This window comes from Gracilinanus agilis, chromosome 1, assembly GCF_016433145.1.
Source record: "Gracilinanus agilis isolate LMUSP501 chromosome 1, AgileGrace, whole genome shotgun sequence".
NCBI classification, from domain to species: Eukaryota; Metazoa; Chordata; class Mammalia; order Didelphimorphia; family Didelphidae; genus Gracilinanus; species Gracilinanus agilis.
This window is the reverse complement of record NC_058130.1, coordinates 52963882-52988083: the sequence shown is the minus strand read 5'-3', so window position 1 is coordinate 52988083 and position 24202 is coordinate 52963882. Positions and strand designations below refer to the sequence as shown.

The window sequence follows — 24202 nt, the reverse complement described above, 5'->3', positions numbered from 1 at the left end:
AGGGTGAGGGCTGCTCAGTCAAGAGTCCAGCGTGGGCCTTTGGATGCCAACTGGCTTTTAAATTTTGGGGGTGGAGAGTGCATGGGGAGATGTCTGATTTGCTGGGGGCCAGCCCACTCTGAACTCCTAGCCTTTATCTGCTCTGTTACTCCTTTTCTACTTATCACATATATACTGTCTTAAGACTTCCCTCGAATGGGTTAGGTTAGTGTTCCTGTGCTGTATCTTCTTTAAAAAAAACTATTTTTATAAATAAATGGGTACAATATTTGTTCATTACAAATTAATCACAAAATTTATAAATAAAATGTACAAGATACCCTTCCAAAATGGTCCTTGTAAGAGCACACTCATACAAAACCCAAACCCCAAAATAAAATCATAAAGAAACTGATACAAAAGATAGAACTCTTTGATCCGCATCCATCTGACTCTGTTGGTTCTTTCTCTGGAGGTAGATAGCATTCCCCATCTTGAGTCTTTCAGGATTGTCCCAGATCATTGCATTGCTGAGAGTAGCCAAGTTTTCACAATAGTCCTCCTCCAATATTGCTGTTATTGTGTACAATGTTCTCCCATTCACTCTGCATCGGTTCCTGCAGATCTTTCCAGCTTTTTCTGAAATCATTTTGCTCATCATTTCTCATAGCAGTTTTATTTTATCACCCACATGTTGGTGTGTCTTGCTTCTGACTAGTTTGTAAGGCCCTTGAGGACAGAGATAATTTCTCGGGTTTCTCTGTATTCTCCACTTGGTAGCTCCTAAAAAATAACTTCAAATTTTAGAATGAGAAGGGGCCTTCACAATCATCCTGTTCAATCTCTCTTCATAATTATAGAGGAGGAAATTGATCCCCTTAGAAGTGAAGTTACTTGCCGTGGGTCATAGAACTAGTTCATAATAGATCTGAGACCAAAGTCTAAGTCTGATTTCCAGGCTTTTGGGCTTCCCAACTACATTACACTGCTTCCCAGTTGTAAAAATTAAAAATAATGGCATACATTTGTTGCATACTTGGTCCTCAAAATGACCTTATGAGGCAAATAGGAACAGTATTAATTCCTCATTTTGGAGATGAGCAGATTAAAAAAAGTAAGGGAGTGGTGTAGGAAGAGTAAAAGGAAGGAAGAATGAAGGAAGGAAGGAAGGAGGGAGGTGAAGGAAGGAAAGAAGAAAAGATGGAATGAAAGAATGAAGGAAAGATTGAGGGAAGGGAGGAAGAAAAGGAGGGAGAGAGGCAATGTGGTTTAGTTATTTTACCAAGCTTGACTCTGAAGAGGTTGGACTAAGCTTCTGATTTTCAAGGAATACATCAGACAGATCGGACCAATCCCCAGGTTGGCAGGATTGTAGGCTGAGGTGCCAAGGGTGATAGACCACAGTTGCTCTCCTACATCTTCCTTGGAGTTGGAGAAAGTAGGAAGGAAAGAACAGATATCTCGATAAGGCTGTAAGCTCATAATTCAATTGTCCTAGCATCATCATGGATGTGAGTGTATTATCAACTGAAATAATAATAGGAATAACTAGCAAAGTTTGAAAAGCTCTGTTCTTTTGTTATCTCATTGGAAAGGCCCAGATTTTACTTATGATGAGTTTAACTTTGAAAGGATCTCAAATAAATGCCAGCAACAGACATAGGACCTGAGTTGTGATTGAAAGAAGACTGGTTGTAGAGTCAGGAGGACCTGGGACCTCGTCTTCCTTCGGACACATTCCAGCTGTGTGACTGCAAGTAAGTCACTTAATGTTTCAGTGCCCTGGATGACTTTTCAAGATTATAAATTACATTGATGGAGGAAGTTTCCACACCAGGAATTCCTTACACCAATGAAATCACATCTAGACCAAAATCCTACCAGATCATCTCAGAATTTTATAATGTAGCATTCTTTTCGAACCTCTATCATCTATCCACATAACAAGTCCTGCAGATACTTGAAGATAATTGTTATGATCCACTGAGTCTTCCTTTCTCTGTTGCTAAATGTCTTCAGTTCTAACAGCCAATCCTAATATAATATTAACCCCAACCCGTCACCATCTTGGAGTCCCTCATCTGGATCCACTCCAGTTTATGAATTTCCTTCTTAAAATAGAGCAGCCAGAACTCTGAACATAATCCCAGGCTGAGGTCCTTGGCCTTGACCACTGGGGCTAAGTATAGTGGGACTTTGGCCTCCCTATTCCTGGGTAATATGACTCTTGGTTCAACCCAAGTTTTGTAATCCAAGCTTTTTCATATGTGAGATGGATCAAATGTGGATAGGATTGCACAGCCCTTGCACCCGTCAAAGCAGCCCATTCCCATAGTTCTGGGCCATGGACTAGAATGGCCTCAAGCTCAGACCCTCCCTCTTTCTACTGTACCTCAGCAGGTCACTCCTGGTTCATACCCAGTTGTCCTCTGGCTGCTGCCCACAATTTGTGAGCCATTTAGGCATGGGGCCACTTACTCATGCGCCACAAAGGCTTTTCACAAGCAAGAACATTGTTTTTATTGCTTTGGGGAGGGAGAATGAGAGGGGTATTGCCAGGTGAATTGATTTTGTAGTCTGATAAATTGTTTATAGCCTTTCTTAAGGCTGTTCTAGGTCTCCCACATACTGGAATAATATCCACTGACATTTAAAGCAAGACTTAACGGAGCTTGCATTACTTACCTTAAGCAGATTTTCGCTTAACCTGGGAATTCAATTCCCTACAATGAAAGTTGCCATGAACCAGAGAAATATAAAAAGAACAAGTATCCCTTTGGGCAGAGGTGTACTAGTATATTTTTTAACAACTATCTCTTAGAGGAGAGGAAGTTCACACACACACACACACACATACACACACACACACATACACACACACAAGAAATTGGGGATAATTAATTGGGAGAAAGGTAGGAGCATTAGAAGGATCAGACAAGCTCCTTGTAGAAGGTTGGATTTTAGCTAGCACTTAGAGGAAGCCAGGGGACAAAGTTGAGGAGGGAGCGAATTCCAGGCATGGAGGACAGCCTATGGGAATCACCAGTAGGGAGTTGGAATGTCAGAAAAGAGGAATAAGTAGAAAGAAGGGCAATCCTACTGGATCTGTTAGGATGATGGGGATCCAGTAAGGTAAAGTATAAGAAGGTTGGATTTAGGGAGGAAGGGACTAGCTTGTGAAGATCTTTAAAAGTCAGAGGTTTTTGCTTTTGATCCTGTAGGTAATAGGGAGCCTCTGGGGTAATAGGGAGTAAGGGTGGGGGACAGTGATAGGATCAGATCCGTGCTTTCAAAACATCACTTTGACAGCAGGGCAGATAATGAACAGAGGCAGTTCAGCCTCCTGTCAGAAATACTCTCAAAGGGAATTGCTGCATTGCATAGGAGGTTGTCCTCTAAGGTTCCTTCCTTAGCTTTTGGTTCTATTTCTGGCTCCATAGTTGCAGCAAAAACTGAAATAGATTTCTCTTGCTGTCCCCTTCTCCCCACATGGCCATTGCTACCTTTCCTTTTTGGCATCCTACATTAACTAGTAATTACATTAGCCAGTTGGTAATAAGCCACTGCATTCTTTGCGAGAATTCTAAGGCTAAAATGTGTTATCAAGATGGACCCAGGTTTGGAATGCACTCCTTTGTCATCTCTGCCTCTTAGAACACCCCGTTAACTTCTAAACTCCAGTTTAAGCACCACCTTTTACATGAACCTTTCCTGATCCTTCAGCTATTAATGCCCACTCCACCAATTATCTCATTTATTTGAGGCGGGGTGGGATTGTATGGTATTTCTCCCTAAACAGTATAAACTCCTTGAGTTTCATTTTCATCTTTATATTCCCAGCCCCCAGCAGAGTACCTGGTCCATAGAAAGGGGAGATGTCTCACTCCAGGAAGATGGAGAGTGAATGGGGATAAGGAGAAAAGGAGAAGGAGAAAGCTGAGAGAGGCAAGGTTTATAGGGGGCTGGAGAAAAGGAGAAAGAAGGAGAAAGTTGAGAGAGGCTGGAAAACACAGGACAACAAGGAGGAGAGAGCTGGATGTGAAAGAAAGGGCAAACGCAGTAAGCTTTTATCAGCATGTACATTAGCTCCCTTATAGACTGCAGGGCTGACTTCATCCTGCGCTGACCTTCTTCTACTTTTCCTCATGCATCCCGGAAGCTTCTTCTTGCTGTCAGTGATTGTGTGTTCGGGAATTACAATTTCATTTTATCAGCATAATTAAGGAGGTAAATCTTCTCATTCCCCTCTCCCTGGCTCTCCTAAGCCCACTGATCCCTCTAGACTTCCATTATAAAATGCATTTCCAAGTCAGATGGAAATGGTAGATTATCTAATTTTAAATCAGTCCATCAGCAAGCATTTATTAAGCTCCAATAATGTGCCAAGCATTGTGCTAGGGCTCTACAGAGACAAGAGTGAGGCAGTCTCCAGGAGCTTACAATTTAACTGAGGGCTGTAGAAGACATAGAGGATTCATACAGTAGAGTAGAGTAATGCCCAGAGGAGGGAATTTCGGTATAGGTAGACACAAGGATTGAGAGTGGAGCACAGTCGCAAGAGATGGAAGTATGGGGAGGGAGGGTATCTGATGGTAGAATAGATGCCATGATGCCCATCCTAGGTGTCCTGGGGGAAGGCTGGATGAGAATGCTCCATGTTCTTGTGTCTATTAGTTGGGAAATTTAGTATAATAGGAAGAGTGTAGAGGTTGGAATCATAAAAACTTCGGTTGAAATTCCAATTTGCAATCGGAGTGACCTTGGCAAACCACTTTTCCTTGGTATAATTTCTATTTCTTTTCTGTAATGTGGCATGATAGAAAATGTGCTGGACTTCTGGGGTTGGGGCATGGGCTTAGATCCTACCTCAGATACTAGATTTGTGATCATGATCATAATCCCAGTTTGCCCATCTATAAGATGAGGGCAGTAACGTAGGTAGTACTTGCTTCAGAGGGTCATTGTTGGTTTTTTTTTGAAATTATTTTTTTATTTTGAATATTTTCTCCTAGTTACATATTTCATGTTCTTTCCCTCTCCCCCAACCCCCCCCCTTAACCCCCTTTCAGAGGGTCATTGTGAAGAAAATGTCCTGCAAATCTGTAAGTATTAGATAAAAGTCACACTGTACCAACCAATGTTAGCTCCACAGACTCCGTAAACATACTCAGACTTGGGTTCCTTATTATAAAGGATATCTGCAGATAAGTGGCCCTCATGTGACTCATGTCCCTCTCCCTATATGAAATAGGAAAGCTTTAAAGCCAATTCTTGTCCATATATCCAGCTATTAGCTTGCTCATAGGAACCTAGTTAAAGGGACAGTATGTTGTTGTTGAGTCATTTCAGTTGTGTTCAACTCTTTGTGATCCCATTTTTTGGGGGGAGGAGGAGATACAGGAATTGCCATTTCCTTTTCCAGCTCACTTTACAGATGAGTAACTGAGACAAACAAGGTTAAATGACTTGCCTAGAGTCACACAGCTAGTAAGTGTCTAAGGCTGGAAAGTGTCTAAACCTAGGAAATGAGACTTCTTGACTACAAGTCTGCCTGATACTCTATCCATTATGCCACCCCAACTGCCTCAAAGAACAGCATAGACTAGTTAAAATATTTTATTAGAACAGAAAAGGAATTGTTAGACATCTTATTGGTGCTTGCTTCTTCCCAATTCCTACCAGAATAGCTGGAGAAAACAGCAGTTCCAAAACTCATGATTCTGAATTGGGGAAAGGTCAATTTCTTTTTCTCTGGAAACAGAATGAGATCAGGTTTGTTCTTAGTAAAAATCACGGTAAATAATTCTGTAATGGAGTGGGAAGAAGCCTGACAAGCCTCTGGCATATCCAGATGTAGATTGGCCACTTTCACGCGTGACGTATATAGCTCTCCTCTCTTTTGTCTGCTCTTGCCACCTCAGGACAGCTTGGTTGTTCTTGTCCTTATTCTGTGGCCCTCAGGAAGATACTGGGAATACTTGAACTCATGGAGGAGACCACTGCAGACTCATTCCACACCTTCCTATCCCACTCCCAGCTCAGAAATCTCCATCAATCATCATTGCTGCCTCTATTGTAGTTATTCTGTATGGTAGGCATGGGACCTCATGGGAAATAAAGTCCTGGAAAGCCTTTCCTGGGGAGTGACTACTCCTCAGACTTGGGCATCATGGAAGATGTGTTTGGATGGACATGCTCCTTTTACATAAATGTGAGCCATTATTAATATTTTCACCCTCTGCCTCGCAGTTGTTAAAAGGAATAAATGAGATGATGGATATGGAAGTACTTTGTAGCCATAAAGAGCTCTTAGTATTAATAATAATTGAGAACCAGCTGCTAATGCATCTAAATGTACTTTTTCTTTGATCGCCAAAGAAGGAAGGAAAGAGGAGGTGTCTGGGTAGAAAGACTTTGGGAAGAAATGAATATGCAGAGGTTGGGAGGGGGCAGGAACTTTCTTTCTAAAAATTAAACTATTTTTATTTGGAACTAAAACAAAATGGAATGGACATTTGCATATGTAGAAGAGAAGAGAAAAAAGAGAATTGTATGTGAAACATGACTATTATATACAACTGGTTTTTATTTTAAGCATTTAATAAGATCAACCTGTAGTTTTCAAAGCTCTCCTGCTGGATTGGCTTTCTTTCAGGCCTTCCTTCTGTTCTTTTCTCTCAATTAAAAAAAAAGATTCTTCAATGACATTCTTTTTTCCCCCTTTTTTCTTTTTTTTGGCTACCCTAGCTTTGTTACCCTTTTGATCTCCCATTAGAAAAGAAAAAGAAATCCTTTGTAACAAATACATGTAGTTGAGCAAAACAAATTCCTCCCCACCTGCTAGAAAAGAAAAACAACTCCTTCATGACAAATATACATAGTTGAGCAAAATAATTTCCCAGTAGGCTGTGTCTGAGGGTGTTTGTCTCATTCTCCATCTTGAGTTCATCACCACTCTAGAAGCTTCATTATTGGTCCTCCAGAATTATGTTGGGTCATTGCATGGATGAGGATTTTTAAGTGAATGACTGAATCAGTAAATATTTATTAAATGCCTGCTATGTATGTGCCAAAACTGTGTAACCTGCTAGGGAGGCATAGAAACAGGAACTTCCCTAGAAAGAAAGAGGCAGGTGAAGGAAGGCATTGCAAGCATGTTAATGTGGGACAGGAATGTGGAGGGGTTTCTCATTTGCTGATGACTAGAGAGAAAACCAGAGGAGTGAAGAGAGGAAATCCTCAGATAGTATTGGAGATTGGAGAAGTAAAGGAGAGGTTGAGCTGAGTTTGAAGACTGAAAAGGTAAACAGTACTAAGAAATAGAGAAAGTCGACTTTAAACAAGATTTGGCAAGATGGTGGATGTTGAGGGAAGGAACAATACCAAAGAACAAACATATGCTGAGAAAAATTGGGAGAACTAAATAATTGGGGTACAGAAGGACAGAGGAGAGATTTGTGTCTATTAGAACCATTTTGCTTGTAGGCAATGGAAAACAGCAAAAAAGTGAACCTGTGAGTTAGGGACATGAGGTTGATAGCTGTCTAGAGGTCACCAGGGTGAAAACTTCCTAGAAAATCATTATAAAGTGTATTTCCCCCCTTTTTCATGTTGAATTGGGTAAGGTATTTGGCATTAGTCGTCTAGCAGGGTCATTCCTAAGATGTATGACACCCAGGACAAATTCTACTCCAGGTCTATATGAGAATTGAGGATGGGTTTAAACAGGATGGAATGAGAACAATTTTAATTTATTTTACCATGGGGACTTAGGCTAGTGCAGAGGCATTGTAGCCTAATGGGCACAACAAGTAGGCTTGGCGGTAGAGTCAAGAAGACCCAGGTTTATGTCCTGCCTATGATAGTCCTAGGACAGCTAGGCAGTGCATTAGATAGAGTGCCAAGTCTGGAGTCAAGAGAATGTGAGTTCAAATCTGTCCTCAGATACTTACTAACTGTGTGTCTCTGAGCAAGACACTTAACTCTGTTTGCTTCAGTTTCTTCATCTGTAAAATGAGCTGGAGAAGGAAATGGCAAACTACTCCACTATCTTTGTCAAGAAAACCTCAAATGGAGTCACAAAGAGGTAGGACTGAATAACAATAAATGATAGTCTTAGCTTTTCTCAGTGACTAGACAAGATCATAAGATAGGTAATAGCTCTTACAGTCTTAAGACCAAAGCATCAATCTATAGCAGAGAGAGTGTTTCCATGGCAGGAGATCCTGTTAGTATTGGAGTCAAAGTTCCCAAAAGTTCCTCCTGTTCCAAGAAAGTTACCCTCTCCTCTCAGTTACCCATCAAATACCTGGTTCTTTTGTAACATAGAGCCCTATCAAGTTGCCTGGGTACACTAAGAGATGAGAGGCATGACTACATCACACATGCATCTGGGACGTGTCCTCAGGGAGCGCTTCCTGGCTTCAAAACCCAAACTCCATTCTCTTCACTGGTATTCTCAATGACAATAATCCAGTGAGAGAACTGAAGTGAAAGTCTGCTGTAAACCCCAATTCACTATATAAATAGAAACTAGAGTTATTGGTAATAGCTTGTATTTATGCAATGCTTTATGGCTTACAATGGTCTTTCACACATATTATCCCATTGGATCAATACAAACCCTGTGAGGTAATCATAATTGACATTTAGACGGGGCTTTGGAGTTTAAACAACAGACTTCATCTATCTTATCCCATTTGGTTTTCATAAGAACCCTGTGGGATAGGTTGTGTCATTTCCATTTTGCAGATGAGGCAACTGATGCTTCGATGGAGAGGATGGTCTGCTCACAGTCATGGAGTTAGTAGGTATCAGAGGTAGGAGAGCTTCCATCTTGTAGCCCTTTGAGGCTTGCAAAGGACTTCACAAATATTGCTTCATTTGATCTTCATGGTATCTCTGGCAGGTAGCTGCCGACAATATCTCCATCTTATGGATGAAGAAACTTGGTCTCAGAGAAGTTAACTAACTTGCCCAAACTCATAGCTAGTAAGTCCCTGAAGGTGGGATTCAAACCTAGGTCTTCCAGATTCCATTGTTCAACATTCCATCCTTCTGCCATGTTGTTCTTGGGCAGGCTGTGGAAGAAATAGTGTCTTTCTTTTACAGATAAAGAAATTGCCTCCAATCTATGTCTCCTGGTACTGGTTCCAGGACTTTTCTATGACATCACTATACATTGCTATTTATAATAATAACAACAACCATAATAGTAGCTAACATTTATTGAATACTTTAAGATTTGCAAAAAGCTTTACATATAGTATCTTATTTGAACCTCCAGATGCTCCTACCTTCTCTCTTAGATTACCTTCCATTTTCTCTGTATATATTTTGTATGTAATTTTATTTTTGCTATATTGTTCCCCCCCATTAGAATATAAATTCCTTGAGGGCAAGAATTAGTATTTTGTCTTTCCTTTTCTTTTGGATCCCCAGCAAAGTCTTTAATAATAAATGCTCATTGGCTGATGATCAGCTTTTCCCATCCTTAATCTTAGTTCTACCAATATTATCACTTTCTATTACAGGGACCTTCCTCTCTCACCAAATTGGCTTATTCACTATCTTCCATGCAGATGAAGCTCATTCCCACTTCCAAGCCTTTGCCTTTGTTGTTTCCTATTCTCAAGCATACCTTTCTTACTTAGTACTCATCTGATCATTTGGTTAACAAATATTGACTGAGCTCTTTGTGTACAGTAGGCTCCGTATAGGAAACAAAAGCGTGCATATTATTCACAGTCCTATCCTTTTGGACCAAGGCCATACTCTGCTTCTTCCAGGAAGCCTCCCCCAGCTGCACCAAAGGACACCCTGATGCCCCTCTTAGCTCATCTCCTGTAGCTCACAACTGTAATTCAAAATTTAGACTCTTGTATATTCTGTTGTATTTTTACCTACTATTTCATTATATTAGATGTGCAGTGGATAGAATGCTGAGCCTGGTGTTTGAAAGTCTTGAATTCAAAGATGGCCCCAGATACTCACTGTAGATCTCTGGGCAAGTCACTTAACCTCTCTTTGTCTCAGCTTCATCATCTATAAAATGGGGGTAATAATGGCATTTACTTCCCTGGATAAAATGAAATATTTTTAGAATGTGTTGAGACTTTTAAAGTAGTATGTAAATGTTTTCTTGTTCTTGAGTCATTTCAGGCATGTCCAACATTTCATGACCCCATTAGAGTTTTCTTGGCAAAGATACTGGAATGGTTTATCATTTTCTTCTCCAACTCATTTTATAGCTAATGAAAATGAGGCAAAGAAGATTAATTGATTTGCCTAGGGTCATCTAGCTAGTGTCTGGGGCTAGATTTGAACTCAGGTCTTCCTAGGCCTGGCTCTCTATCCACTATGCCACCTACCTGCCTATTATTATTAGACCTTTATTAGACTGTAGCCTCCTTTTGGGTAGAGATAGTGACTTATGCTTTTAATCTCCCATTGGGCACAATCAACATTAGTTGGTTTACTAATTTATTCTTTTATGAGCATTATGGTTTCCAAGGCACAAATTAGATAGATAGGAATGAGGAAGAATATTATATGCAATAGAATAAAATGTTCATGCTGGAAAGGATCTTGGAAGTCACCTAGTCTAATTTCCTTATTGACTAGAACAGGTCCTAAAAGTTGATGTGAGTTGCCAAAGGTCACCTGGATTATTAGTGACAAGGCTAGTTGTCAGGTTACTGGGTCTTCCTCAGCCAAATGAAATGCTAGGGAGAGTGAGGAGCAGGAAAGGTGAAATTGGTCTCTTTGAGTACTTGTATAGCCCTTTGCCCTCCCTCTGATCCTCTAGCTGTCCCCATCCCTATTTCTATTTCTAGAATCATAATCAAACCAATAATGTCATCATTACCTTGAAGGGTCTGTTAGTCTTCTCCCTGAAGGCTCCATTCATTTCTCTGTGCCCTTCCAGGACAAAATACTTTTCCTTAGCCATGTCTTCCCTACCTGTGTTGTCTCCTCCATTAGGTATAGAAGCTTTTTGAAGGCAAGGACTGTCCTTGTATCCATATTTATGCTCCCAGAGATTTGATGTGGCACAAAGAAAGCAATTAATACTTTTTTCACTGAATTTCAGGAAAATTGGATATATGTGATATGTGTCTTCTGTCACAGCATAGGGAATATGGAAATGTGTATTGCACGAAAGCCCTGGTATCACCTTTATCAGAATATTTACCACCTAGGGAGGGAGGGAAAGAATCAGAATCACAGAATGTCAGAAAACAATGGTCAAACATTGTTTCTATGTGTAATATTAAGTGTTTAAAAGGATATTTGCTTAAATAAGTGTTTATCAAGTGAAAAAAATGTCATAGATGTAGCCCTAGGAGGGATCTTGCAATTTATACAGGGCTATTTCCCTTGCCCCATCTTTACAGATGAGGAAACTGAGACCTAGAGAACTTAAGTGACTTGTTTCAGGCCATAAGTGGCAAAACTGGAATTCAAACTCAGGTCCTGTAACTTCAAGTTTAATGTTCTTTCTATTACTGAATTGAGATGCCTTCCTCTTAAAAGAAAGTATTTAGAACATGAGTTCTTAACCTTTTATAATAATAATAGTTAGCATTTATAGAACACCTATGTGCCAGGCACTGTGCTAAGTGCTTTACAAATGTTATCTCTCTTGAGCTGCACAAAAACCCTGGGAGGTAGGTGTTGTTTTACAAAGATGTCATTTTATAGTTGAAGAAACCGAGGCAAATGGGTTAGGTGACTTGTGCAGAGTTACACAACTAGTACCTTTCTGGAACTGCATTTGAACTCGGGTCTTCCTGACCTCGGTCAAACCCAATGCTCTATCCACTGGCCCATGTGGCTGCCTCTACAGTATTGTGGATCCTTTTGGCAGGCTGGTAAGACAGAATATTGCTGTGGATTATTTCCTACATTCTTAATAGAAGGAACACTAAATTCCAGTTTTCCTTTTGGGAAAATGAAAGATATAACTTTTCCCCATCCAAGTTCACAGCCCTTTGAAATGCATCTATGGATAGTTTAGATTGGCAACCTTTGTACTAACTTGTAGGGGCTATAAGCCACACTCTCCCTATTCCTGACCTCTATACTTCTGCCTAATCTTCCCTCCTATTGTCTCTGCCTTCCAGCCTTCCTTTAGCCCCTGAGTATTTCGGCTTTCCCTTTTACTTGAAGATTGGCAGTGAAGATTCCAGGTCTGAAGGCATGACTTCCCCAATCTGGTTTGCCTCTGCTTAGGTATATCCCTGGGGGCCTTGGGAGTGAGCCCATTTCATTCATTGCCCAGAGGGTGAGTCATGGCAGAAGTGGTTCCTACCCTCCAGAAGGGCACAGTCTCTGCAAGACACATGCCCCATCAGGGTCATGGTTCTTCTGTTTGGAAGGCAGAACCTTTTCTTTGGCTTGGCTTCCTTGGACCCAGTTCACTGCAGCCTCACCTCTGGGGTGAATGCCAGAATGAGGTGAGAAAAAGCATTTTTCCTCGTTCTTTTTCTGGTTCCCAGATGCTCTCTCCTCCCACATATGCTTTGAGGCTTCTTTATGCTTTTCTAATCTGGATCCATGTGTCTAGCAAACATGAGCAAGCTGTTGAGCTTAGAGATAATGTTAGGTCTTTCCTTCCCTTCCATTCCCTTTCCCCCCTTTCCCTTTCCCCCTTTCTCTTTCCATTCCCCCTTCCCCTTCCCTGTCTCTTTCTCTCTATAGTTCTCTGATTTTCTGTCCCTTTATTTGCCCATCTTTCTGTTTCTGTTTTTCTGTCTATGTCCATCACTGTCTCTGTCTCTCTCCAGCCAGAAGATTTCTGGTGAATTTCAGTTTTCTCTCAAAACATATGGCAGCATGGAACCAAAGCATTAAACTCTTGCAAGCCAGAGAAATGAGGCAGTATAGGTCTGTGGGAGAGGACCTTGGGCTAGGAGGCCAGGAGTCTGGAGAACCAGCCTTTTGTTTTCACTGTGTGACCTTGAACTAGACTCTCTGAACTTCCTCTTCTGGAGAGCTCTGTTGGAGCTCAGTGGCTTCCATGACGAATCTTGGGCTATTAAGATCTCTAAGGCCCTTGTGACAAGTATCTTCCCTTTGAAGGTTATCATACATTTACTCCATCTGGATCTTGTATGACTGTTCCATGGGAACATGAGCTCCTTAAGGGTAGGGATTGCTTTTTTTTTTTTTCTTTGTGTCCCCAATGCTTGGGACACCAATAAGTGCTTAATAAATGTTTGGTGAGTGGTTGATTGAAGCAGTGTGATGTACTGAAAAGAGAGCTACATTTGGAACCAGAGTTGGAATGTCTTTTTTAAAAATTTTTTATTTTGAATATTTTCCCATAGTTACATGTTTCATGTTCTTTCCCTTTCCCCCAAACTCCCCTACCCCCCACCCCCTTAGCTGATGCACAATTCTACTGGGTTTTACATGTATCATTGATCAAGACATAATTCCATATTATTGATAGTTGGACTAGAGTTATCGTTTAGTGTCTATATCCCCAATAATATCCCCATCAGCCCATGTGTTCAAGCAGATGTTATTCTTCTGTGTTTCTCCTCCCACAGTTCTTCTTCTGATTGTGGCTAGTTTTCTTTCTCATAAGTCCCTCAGCCTTGCTCTGGATTCTTGCACTGCTGCTAGTAGAGAAGTGCATTATGTTCAATTGTACCACAGTGTATCAGTCTCTGTGTATAATGTTGTCCTGGTTTTGCTCCTTTCACTCTGCATCAATTCCTGGAAGTCTTTCCAGTTCACATGGAGTTCCTCCAGTTCTTTATTCCTTTGAGCACAATAGTATTCCATCACCAACAGATACCAGCCATTTGGAATGTCTTTTTGGTCACTTACTACTAGTATGACTCTGGGAAAGTCACTGACCACCTCTAGGACTCCATTTCCTCATCTTGAAAAATGAAGGGGTTGAAAGAAAACAGGAATTCTTTAACCTGGGTTTCTGAACTTGTTGTTTTAATCCTTACCTTCCATCTTAGAATTAATACTGTGGGGGGCAGCTGGGTAGCTCAGTGGATTGAGAGCCAGGCCTAGAGACGGGAGGTCCTAGGTTCAAATCCGGCCTCAGACACATCCCAGCTGTGTGACCCTGGGCAAGTCACTTGACCCCCATTGCCCACCCTTACCACTCTTCCACCTAGGAGCCAATACACAGAAGTTAAGGGTTTAAAAATGTTAAAAAAAAAAAAAAGAATTAATACTGTGTATTGGTTCCAAGGCAGAAGAGTGGTAAGGACCAGGCAATGAGGGTTAAGTGACTTGCCCAGAGTCACACACTTAAGAAGTGTCCGAGGCCAGATTTGAATCTCCTGTCTCTAGGCCTGTTTCTCATCCACTGAGTCACCTTGCTTCCCCCCAAACTTGTTTTTAAACAATAGTTTTCCAACTGTATTTCAATAGAATTGATTTCTTTTAGAATGTGTATTTATTTTATGCATTTAAAAACATGCTAAGAGACACACAAAATTTTGAGATCTCATCTAGCTTAAATTTCTGATCCTATAAAGACAAGCTTCAAAGTTCCATGATCCATCTGAGAAGCTGACCAGCTGAATGAAATCTCATCAAGTCAGAGAATGAGGACAAGGATTCAGGAGTGTGCTTGCCGCCTCGGCCAACTTCTTGATTTGGGAATAAAACATTTCTTTCAGCAAATTGAGCCAGCTCTGGTTTCCAGGACTCTGGAGCCCTACCTTTCGATGAACCCAAATAAAATCTTGGCTCTGAGCTCGCCTTTCCTCTTGGAGGACAGAGCCATCCTGGCATTAAATTACCGGGCCTTGCAAAGTATCTGTACCAGCTCCTGGCACTGACCTTTCTTCCAGGAAGTTATCAGTTAATATCAGATGATTGGTGATATCACTTCTGTAAACAGCTTAGTGAAAAAACCAGACTGTGTTTAATTAACCCCTTGCCAGCCACAGTCGTCCAAGCTGCCTCAGAATGGATTTTCATCAGCGTATTGTTTGATAACTTCACTGCTTTCTGTGACTTTTATGAATTCAGGCCCATGATTCTGACCTTACTTCCTTTTATTCCTTTTATTCCTCTGCATGGTCTCATCGCTATCTTTTTTTTTTTTTAAACCCTTGTACTTCGGTGTATTGTCTCATAGGTGGAAGATTGGTAAGGGTGGGCAATGGGGGGTCAAGTGACTTGCCCAGGGTCACACAGCTGGGAAGTGGCTGAGGCCGGGTTTGAACCTAGGACCTCCCATCTCTAGGCCTGACTCTCACTCCACTGAGCTACCCAGCTGCCCCTCATCGCTATCTTAATAGGGAAAAGAACAGGGATGTGGAAGTCAGGAGGCGTGAGTTCTAGTCCTGACTGGGAACTTATTTGTTGTATGATCAGATCCTCTCTTGGGATCTTAACTTCTCTGACTTATAAAACAGAGGGAGTTTGACTTTTGAGGGCTCTTAACTTAAAATCCACAAACTTATATCTTTAATATTTTGATTGCTCTATTTCAACATAATTTATTTTCTTTATCATCCTAATTATTTTATTTTATGCATTGAAAAATAGTATTCCAAGGAGAGGTCCATATGCTTCCCCAGATGGCCCTGCCAAAGGGGTTTGTGACATAAAAAAGGATAAGAACCCCTGGATGAGATGATCCCTACAGTTGTAAAATTCCATGCTGTGCTCAATAATCTTTACTCTAAGCTTATGTTTGTGTCGTTCCCCTTCTCCACCAGCCTCGGAACCCCCAGCTCCCTCCAAGGCTTAGCCCAAGTGCCACATTCTTTTAGAAGTCTTTCCTGATTCCTTCAGTTGTTAGCACCTTCTCCCAAATTATAGTTGTGTATATCCTGTATTTACTGAATTGTGAATGTATTGTATAACATAAACTCCTTGAGGGCACAGGGACTGTGCCACGTTGTATTTGTCTCCTTTATCCCTACTGTCATGCTTAATACATAGGAAGTATTTAAATATTTTTTGTTTGATTGAATGTAGCATTTGGGAAAACAAACACACTCCTAGGTCCATGGCATCAAAGGATAATTGTTTATTTTAGTTTACAGCTCCTGTGGCCCAATTCTGCTGAATACTCCCCAGTCATGCCAGTGTCAAATTATATGACATCATAAATGAAAGGATATTTACTTAAAATAGGAGGCAGGGCAAATAAACAAGGAGTTAAATCAAATAGAGAGCCAGACCTAGAGTCAGGAGGATGTGAATTCAAATCTGACTTCAGATACTTCCTAGCTGTGTGACCCTGGGCAAGTCACTTAACTCCCATTGCCTAGCCCTTATTGCTCTTCTGCCTTGGAACCAATACATGGTATTAATTCTAAGATGGAAGGTGAGGGTTTAAAAAAGGCAAAATGCTTTATATATGTTTTCAAATAATATATTTAGAGCTAGAAGGGAGCATAAAAGGTCTTCTAATCCAACCTCCTCATTTTACAGATGAAGAAACTGAGGACCAGAGACAAGTAGTGACTAATCCCAAGACCTCCCAGGTAGTAAATAGCAGAACTATTTGAACTCAGGTCATTTGGTTCCAAGTCCAGCCCTCTTTTTCCTGTGCCATATTATTGTCATCCCAAAACACCTTCGGGGTATGAGAAGAAAATATATATAGTTATTGAGGGGCATTGTGATGTAGTGACAGAGTTCTAATCTTGGAGTCAGGAAGTTTTGGTTTTAAATCTCCCCTCTGACTCTTACTTGCTTTAGGACCATGGGAAAGTCCGTTCTTTTTTCAAAGGCTGTTTTCTTATCTATAAAATGGTGACAATAAAACCTGCAGCACCAACCTTTATCTAGATGGGCTGATGGGAAGCTCAAATAAAATAATGTACGCAAAGCAATTTGTAACCCTTTAATTGCTATATAAATGCCAGCTGCTATTAACCTCATCTTACAGATAAAGAAATGGAGATTCAGTTAGTATGTCCCCAAGATGGGATTTGAACTTGTTTTTCTTCTAATTCTGAGTCCAGAGCTCTTAGCACTATACTGCATGGCCTGTCCTTCTATGTGTGTGCCACTACCTAGTCCTCTTCTTTCCATCTCCTTTCCTCTCCTCTCCTCTATGTGCCAATGTATAAGATCTGAAACTTTCTCTTTTTTTCACCTGATTAAGTCAAAGGCTATTATTGCAAGATCTTGGAAGAGGCCACTGTTGAGGAAATCAAGATGACACATTTAAATTATATTTATATTTCTATTTATGTAAGGTGATTGTTATTATTTCCTTTCTGGAAAAAGCCTTATGATCTGTAAGAACAAAGTAAAACTTTGAGATCTGTCAGGTTGTCTGTGGTCATAAGCTGCATTCCTCTAGCTAGCTGGATGCTTATAATTTTCAGAGGCACCAACTATTGGTTGAAGGGCGATCAGCTGTCTAGTCCATTCTTCTAGGAGGACAGTCTCCTACATAAAATTCCCAACGAGTGATCCTCTAGCCTTTCCTTTGAAGATCTCCAGTGAAGGACAACTCACTACTTCTCAAAGCAGCCCTTTCTACTTTTGGGTGGCTCTAATTAGTAGGATAATTTTCCTATATCTGGGTGATTTATGTACCCTTAGCTCTTAATTTTCTACTTCAAATACTCTGAGATAGCTCTTATATTTTAGATAAATCTCATCTTTAACCAAAACATTCCCAGCTTCTTCCACCACATCTTTGTATGCTATGAACTTTATGCCTTCTTTATACTGATCCATTTTACCTTCATAACATCACTTGTATAGGTCCATTTCTCTCACTGGAAACTGCTAGCACCCTAGTATAGGGTTTCATCACATGGACTATTGAAGTAACCTGCAGCCACAATTCTCTCCCCATTCTGGTTAATCCTGCACTCAGCTATCAAAGCGATTTTCCTAAAGCCCAGGTCTAGCTGTGTCACCTCTCCATGGAATCACCTCCAGGGGCTCCCTGTCATTTCCAGATCTCTTCTGTTTCACCTTTAGAGGCTTCATGATGGACATCACTGACAGTGGCTTAGTAGTTTGTCCAGATCTGTCGACTTGAATTCATCAGGGAAAGCTATGTCCTCTTATTGCAAAAAAAAAAAAAAAAAAAAAAATTACTTGCATTTGAACTCCCTCCTAGCCATTTTTGTTCCAACTTTTCTAGCTCAGGGATCATTTATCTTTGGAAAATAAACCAGCAGCAACATAAAAATGGTTCTGCCTTCTTTCAGTCATCTTGGCTATTTTTGCTACTATTGGAGGACCTAGAGATTTTCACGGAAGAAACAAACTAGTCAATAGTGCTAGAAAGCAACATTTTGTATTATGGTCAGATTTTACAGCATACCATGGAAAGAACTTGACTTTTAGATGTCCAGAGAGGCACAGAGAAAGGGGAGCAAAAAAGGCGAGGGTTGTGTTGGTATCACAAAGACCTGAAAGACAAAACTACATCTAGCTCTTTGGAAGGGGGTACACAAGCTCCAAGCCACCGCTGGCATCATCATAGGATCACAGATTATGGGCTGAAGTGGACCTTCTAGGTCATCTGGTCCATATTTTTCATTTTACAAAAGAAGGAATTGGGACCCAAGGCAAAGGGACTTTCCCAACGTCACCCAAGTAGCAAATGATGGAATTGGGGTTTAACCTGAGGTCAGATCCTCAGGAGGAAGGCGACTGGTGATCCAGGCAAAAGATTTCTTGCTGCTATGGCAACCAAGCTTTCAGTCACTCCACCATTTCTCTGCTGGAGAATAACTGGCCCTCCTGCATAATAGGGTTGGGTTTGCCTATGAAAGATATCTAAGCTTTTTATAGAAAAGGTTGGAATTTTAATCAAGTATATACAATTATTTTCCCACTCCTGATGTCACAGATGGAGAGATGCCAAGCTTAGGAGAGGGAAGTATTTAACAATGACTATTCCATATGTAATAGCAAGCATTTGTAGAGCTCTTTAAGGTTTGCAAAGCAATATGTATATATATATATATATGCATATATATATATATAATCTCATTTGATTTTCACAACAGTTGTGGGAATTAGGTGCTATCATTATCTTTATTTTTGCAGATGTGGAAACTGAGGCACAGAGAAGGTAACTGACTTGCAGCCTCAGTTTCATGCTGAGCTTTAGCTTGGCTAATACTGTTTGTATAGGGCCATACCACTTTTTTTTAATCATCTTCTGTTACCTCCCTTTGCATCGTCTTTTGTGTAACTCTTTAAAAAAAACACAACAACAAACCACAACTAAATCCTTACCTTCAGTCTTAGAATCAATATTGTGTATTAGTTCCAAGATGAAAGAGTGGTAAGGGCTAGGCAATGGGTGTTAAAGTGACTTGCCCAGGGACACACAACTAGGAAGTGTCTGAAGCTAGATTTGAAGTGTCTCAATTCACTGAGCCACCTAGATGCCCCCTGTACCCTCTTAAAAAAAGAAATCTAAATTGTCTTTAAGGGCATTCATATTGACTTCTTTAGGCAGGTCTTTTTCTTCTCATTAAAACTAATTTTTTTTCAGAATTTCATAGTTGAGAATTTTCCATCCATTCTGAACCCTTTGAAATTTGCTTTCCATGACATCTAGGTGTTACAGTAGTTAGAATATCACGCTTGGAGTCAGGAAGACTTAAGTTTAATTCTAGCTCCAGATACCTACTAGCTATGTGAGCCTGGACAAGTCACTTCACCCTGTTTGCCTCAGTTTCCTCATTTGTAAAATGAGCTGGAGAAGGAAATGGCAAACCACTTGCCCAAAAAAACCTAAATGGGGTCATGAAGAGTCAAATGAATAACAAAAACATTTAGGTTTGATGTCTGATTATGCCTGGTTTTTCTGTTCTTTCCTATTCCAAATGCTGAGATGGAGGCATGTCCCTGCCAAAGTGTCCATTGCTTCTACTTCAGCAACCAGTTTATCTGTAATGTTCCAAATTAGAGAAATCATATCTTTCCTTTCATCTTGAGGGATGAAATTATCATCCAGTCAAGAATGTATTAACTGCTCTGAAAATTTCAAGATCACCAACATCCCCTATTTACTAACTATCAGTTAGTGTCAGACTTTTGGTCTGTTTTCTGAACTCATCTCTTTCTTCCTTCTGTTCTGGTGGTCTGTTGCTTACTACCATGATAATATTCCTTCTGTTTCTTTTTCCACTGATCATCACTAAAACAAAACTCTACTGTGCTTTCCTATTCTGATTACAACATTTCTTTGTATGAGTAAATCTTAATAATGAGTGTTATAAGTCACAAGCTTTTCTTCTTCATTTATAATTTTTATGGTTGAACAAGGGGCCTCAGTTTCATGCCTACAGAAAGGAAGAACATTCACCAAGTTCATTAAATATGATTTCTTCTAACACTTTCATGTCCAAAGTTAACAATTTTATTAATGTAAGACCATCTACCCAAGACTGTGGACTCTGGATTCTGGACTCAATGTATTGACATATTATAGCTGCTGCATTTTACCATATGGATTCAGGCTCAGCTGACATTGATGTTCATAATCCTAATCATAGAAGAAGGGCCTTTAACAGGGAACTAACCTTGGGAATAGAAGTATAAACTGAAGTACAATTCCTTAATCTACTCATAGTCCTTGCCAGATGTTGCTTCTTATTCTGTAAAATAAAGAATAACATTGTCAGAATTCTAAATATGATTCATTTCTAGATCTCTAAGCTACTTTTAAAAATCAACAAACATTTATTAACCACTTACTATGTCCCAGGCACTTTTCTAGGGAAATAAAAGGAGAATTTCTGTGATAGGCTGACTACTAAACATTGATTGGGACTGTTTTTGTTTCCCCAGGAAGGATCAATACCTCCTCTCTCCTGTGAATTGTTGGTATTTAGTGCTGAACCAGACCCGGCGTGAGAGTAGGGACCACGCTACCCTCAATGACATCTTCATGAACAATGTCATCGTCCGCCTCTCCCAAATTAGTGAGGATGTTATCAGGCTCTTCAAAAAGGTGAGTTGGGATACCATTAATGAGAGTAGAAAATGTGGGAGTGTCTGAACTCTGGTCTGCCAGACCTAAACTAGGAAAGATTTCAGATTATGCAAGGTGGGAACTCCCATGGCTCAGAGGAAACAAAAGGTATGTTAGTGACATAAGGATGAAGGTCTCTTCCCTTTTTCCAAAACATACTGCCTCATTGGATCATTAAACTCTTGACTGGGATGTCATATATCAACAAATTCAATTGTCTATCCATGGGAATTACCTATCTTGTAGATTAACCCCTAGAGTTTTTTTGTTTGTTTGTTTTTAACCCTTGTACTTCGGTGTATTGTCTCATAGGTGGAAGATTGGTAAGGGTGGGCAATGGGGGTCAAGTGACTTGCCCAGGGTCACACAGCTGGGAAGTGGCTGAGGCCGGGTTTGAACCTAGGACCTCCTGTCTCTAGGCCTGACTCTCACTCCACTGAGCTACCCAGCTGCCCCAACCCCTAGAGTTTTAAAGCACTAGGCTTACCTTCTCTGCTCATAGGAGCTACCCCCAATGAATCTGGGTTTCTTTCTCTGTCATCAGTTGTTGGGTGCTCAAGGAACAGAAACTATTTTTAATATCAACCCAAACAAAGTATAATTAGCAAAGAAAATCTGCTGGAAAAAAATGGTGTGTTCCAAAGGGAAATAGACATGGCTTTGGGATAATACGTTCTTTTCACTCCCTGTGTCTCATCATTTGCCAAATTTTGTTGATTCTGCCTCTTTAGCTCTTATATAATCTCCTTCTTTCCACGCTCATGGCTGGTATCAGACCTTCAGTCCAGATCTTCATCACCTCTTGTCTGGGCTATGAAAGGAGCTCCTAGTTGGTCTCTCTGTTTGCAGTCTCTCCCATCTCCAATCTACCTACCACACCACTACCCAAATCAAAAACTGCTCAAAAACTCTAGGATAATTGCCTTACAAATATCCTCTTCTTGGTATTTAGAGTTCTCTACAGGTTGGCTCCAAATTACCCTTCTAGCCTTAATTTATTTGATTTCCCCTTCTTACATTCTACTTTTCAGCCAAATGGGACTGCTTGGTTTAATTTCCTATTGCTATGCCTTTAAATAATGCTCCTTCTCCGTGACTGGAATGTACACCTTTATCTCCACCTCTTAGAATCTCTAACTTCAGGCTTCTAGGCTTAGTTCAGGCATCACCTCCTATAGGGATTTTTCTTCATTATCCTCTCAGTTGTTCGTATTTTCTTTATCTTTACCTTGTATGATACACATTTGTATACATGTTGCAACCCTACTTCGTACTTAACCCTGGAAAAAAAAGAGGTAAAAAAAATCAGTTTTGTAAAACCAACTGACACAGTGTCCATGTCTAATAGCATATGTACTATTTTACACCCACATTTTTCTACCCCCTATAATGAAAGGAGAGTTACATTTTCTCAATAATTCTCTGGAGTCAAGCTTTGTCACAGTTACATGGTATCATATTCTTTCCTTTCTTGCTTCCTTCCTTGCTTCCCTGCTTCCTTCTTTCCTCCCTCCCTCCCTCCCTCCCTTCTTCACTGTTGAAGTCATTGGATATATTGCTTTCTTGGTTCTGAAAACTTTGATTTGCATCAGTTTATATGTCTTCCTAGACATTTCCAAATTCTTTCTATTTATTGTTTCTTATGGTGCAATGATATGACATTATTCTCATGTGCCAAGATTTGTTTATCTCTTCTCCATTTGAAGGCAATTGGCCACATTCCACAGTCCATTCATATTTAAAATCTGAAAGCATTAAAAAGGGCATTCCCCACCCCCCACCCCCACCCCCACCCTTTGCTACTAATATAGACTTACCTTTCCTCCAGATTTGATGGCAGTTCAGAGCTGGGGTGTGGGTGGGTGAAAGAGTAATAATACTATGACAGCCTTTTTAGCTCTGTCTGAAGTGAACCAGCACATTGACTTGGAACTAAATACAATTATGATGTTCCCTCCCTGCATAGTTGCTGGATATGAGTCCATTCCATCAATCTCTCTCTCTTTTTAAAGCTATCTAGTATTATAGTCAGTTAAAATCTCATTTCCTTCCTTCATGGAAATATCAAATCTTAAGGACTAAATTCCTTCTTTCCAATGGGTGGTATATGGTTTCTGGGTCTTTATGAATGAAGATTTAGCCACCCATCCTGAGGCAGAAGCACTCTCTTTTGAGGACAGACTGACCCTTATCACTGCTCTTCCTCATCTCTCCTGTCTCCCCTGTTTCCCCTTTGCTTCAAAAGACATCTGTATCCTTTTCTTTCTAGCCCATCACCTTCCTTCAGGTGTCAGGCTTAGGAATAATGGGATGATTTGATGAGCAGGGAGCACAGAGGAGAAAGGAAAAGCCAATTTCAAATATAATCAACACTCAATTATCTCCAGGAGGATTATCCACAATGCAGATTACTCTCCAACATGTTTTTTTTTTAATACCAAACGGATGTCCTTTGGTGTAAATATTAAAAATGATAAAGGCTGCTATAAATATATAAATTAGTATTTTAATTAAAGCCATGTTGATAGATAAAATCATTAGACCACGCGCTTGTAAGCATTCAAAACTGCCGCCACCATACTGCCTCCTAGCCAAGTTCCTACTCGCCAAAGAAGAGACCACTCCCTCCTAACCCACGAGATTTAAGCACTCCCCTGCGTCCAAGACGTCGGAAACGGAAACCAGTTGGACCATGTTGGATCACGGGAAATGTAGTTTTATACATTTCCCAAATCCACTTGTTACATTGGCTAGTCTTCCTGTTTGAGATCTGTACCTGCTTTCCCCCAAGCCCATGAAATACTATTGACGCTTAATATTTCCCTTAGCAGTTGTCAAGGCAGTGTGCTAGAATGGAAAGAACACTGGATTCACTAAACTTGGGTTCAAGTTCCAATTCTGATGCTTACTCTCGGAGGGTCATAACATACTCCATTTAGAGTGGTCAGCATCCTCAGGGGTCATCTGGTTCAACCCCTTCATTTTACAAATGAGGCAACTGGGGCCCAAGGCTGTTAAATGACTTGCCATAGGCTACTCAAGTAATAAGGATCAGCGGCAGGATTTGAATACAGGTTCTCTGACTCCTGAGTACCGTGTTGTTTGGGTAAATCATCTCAATGCAAGCCTGTAAAATGGGGTTAATTATATTTTACTACCTGCTACCAGGTGAAGAAAGTGCTTTGTAAATGGCAAAACTCTTCATATAAATGTGAACTATTACTATTAATTATTTAGTACCAGTTAGGAAGGTTTTATATATATATA

General features: G+C 40.4%; 1 protein-coding gene across 2 annotated transcripts in view; it reads left to right on the top strand.

Moving 5' to 3' along the window:
- Nucleotides 1-24202, top strand: part of SRGAP3 (SLIT-ROBO Rho GTPase activating protein 3) — a 288364-nt gene that overhangs the window by 132689 nt on the left and 131473 nt on the right. For both annotated transcript variants that reach the window (XM_044663395.1, XM_044663310.1), the window contains exon 3: nucleotides 20752-20914. In XM_044663395.1, coding sequence (XP_044519330.1) covers nucleotides 20752-20914 — 163 coding nt within the window. The remainder of the gene's footprint in view (nucleotides 1-20751; nucleotides 20915-24202) is intronic.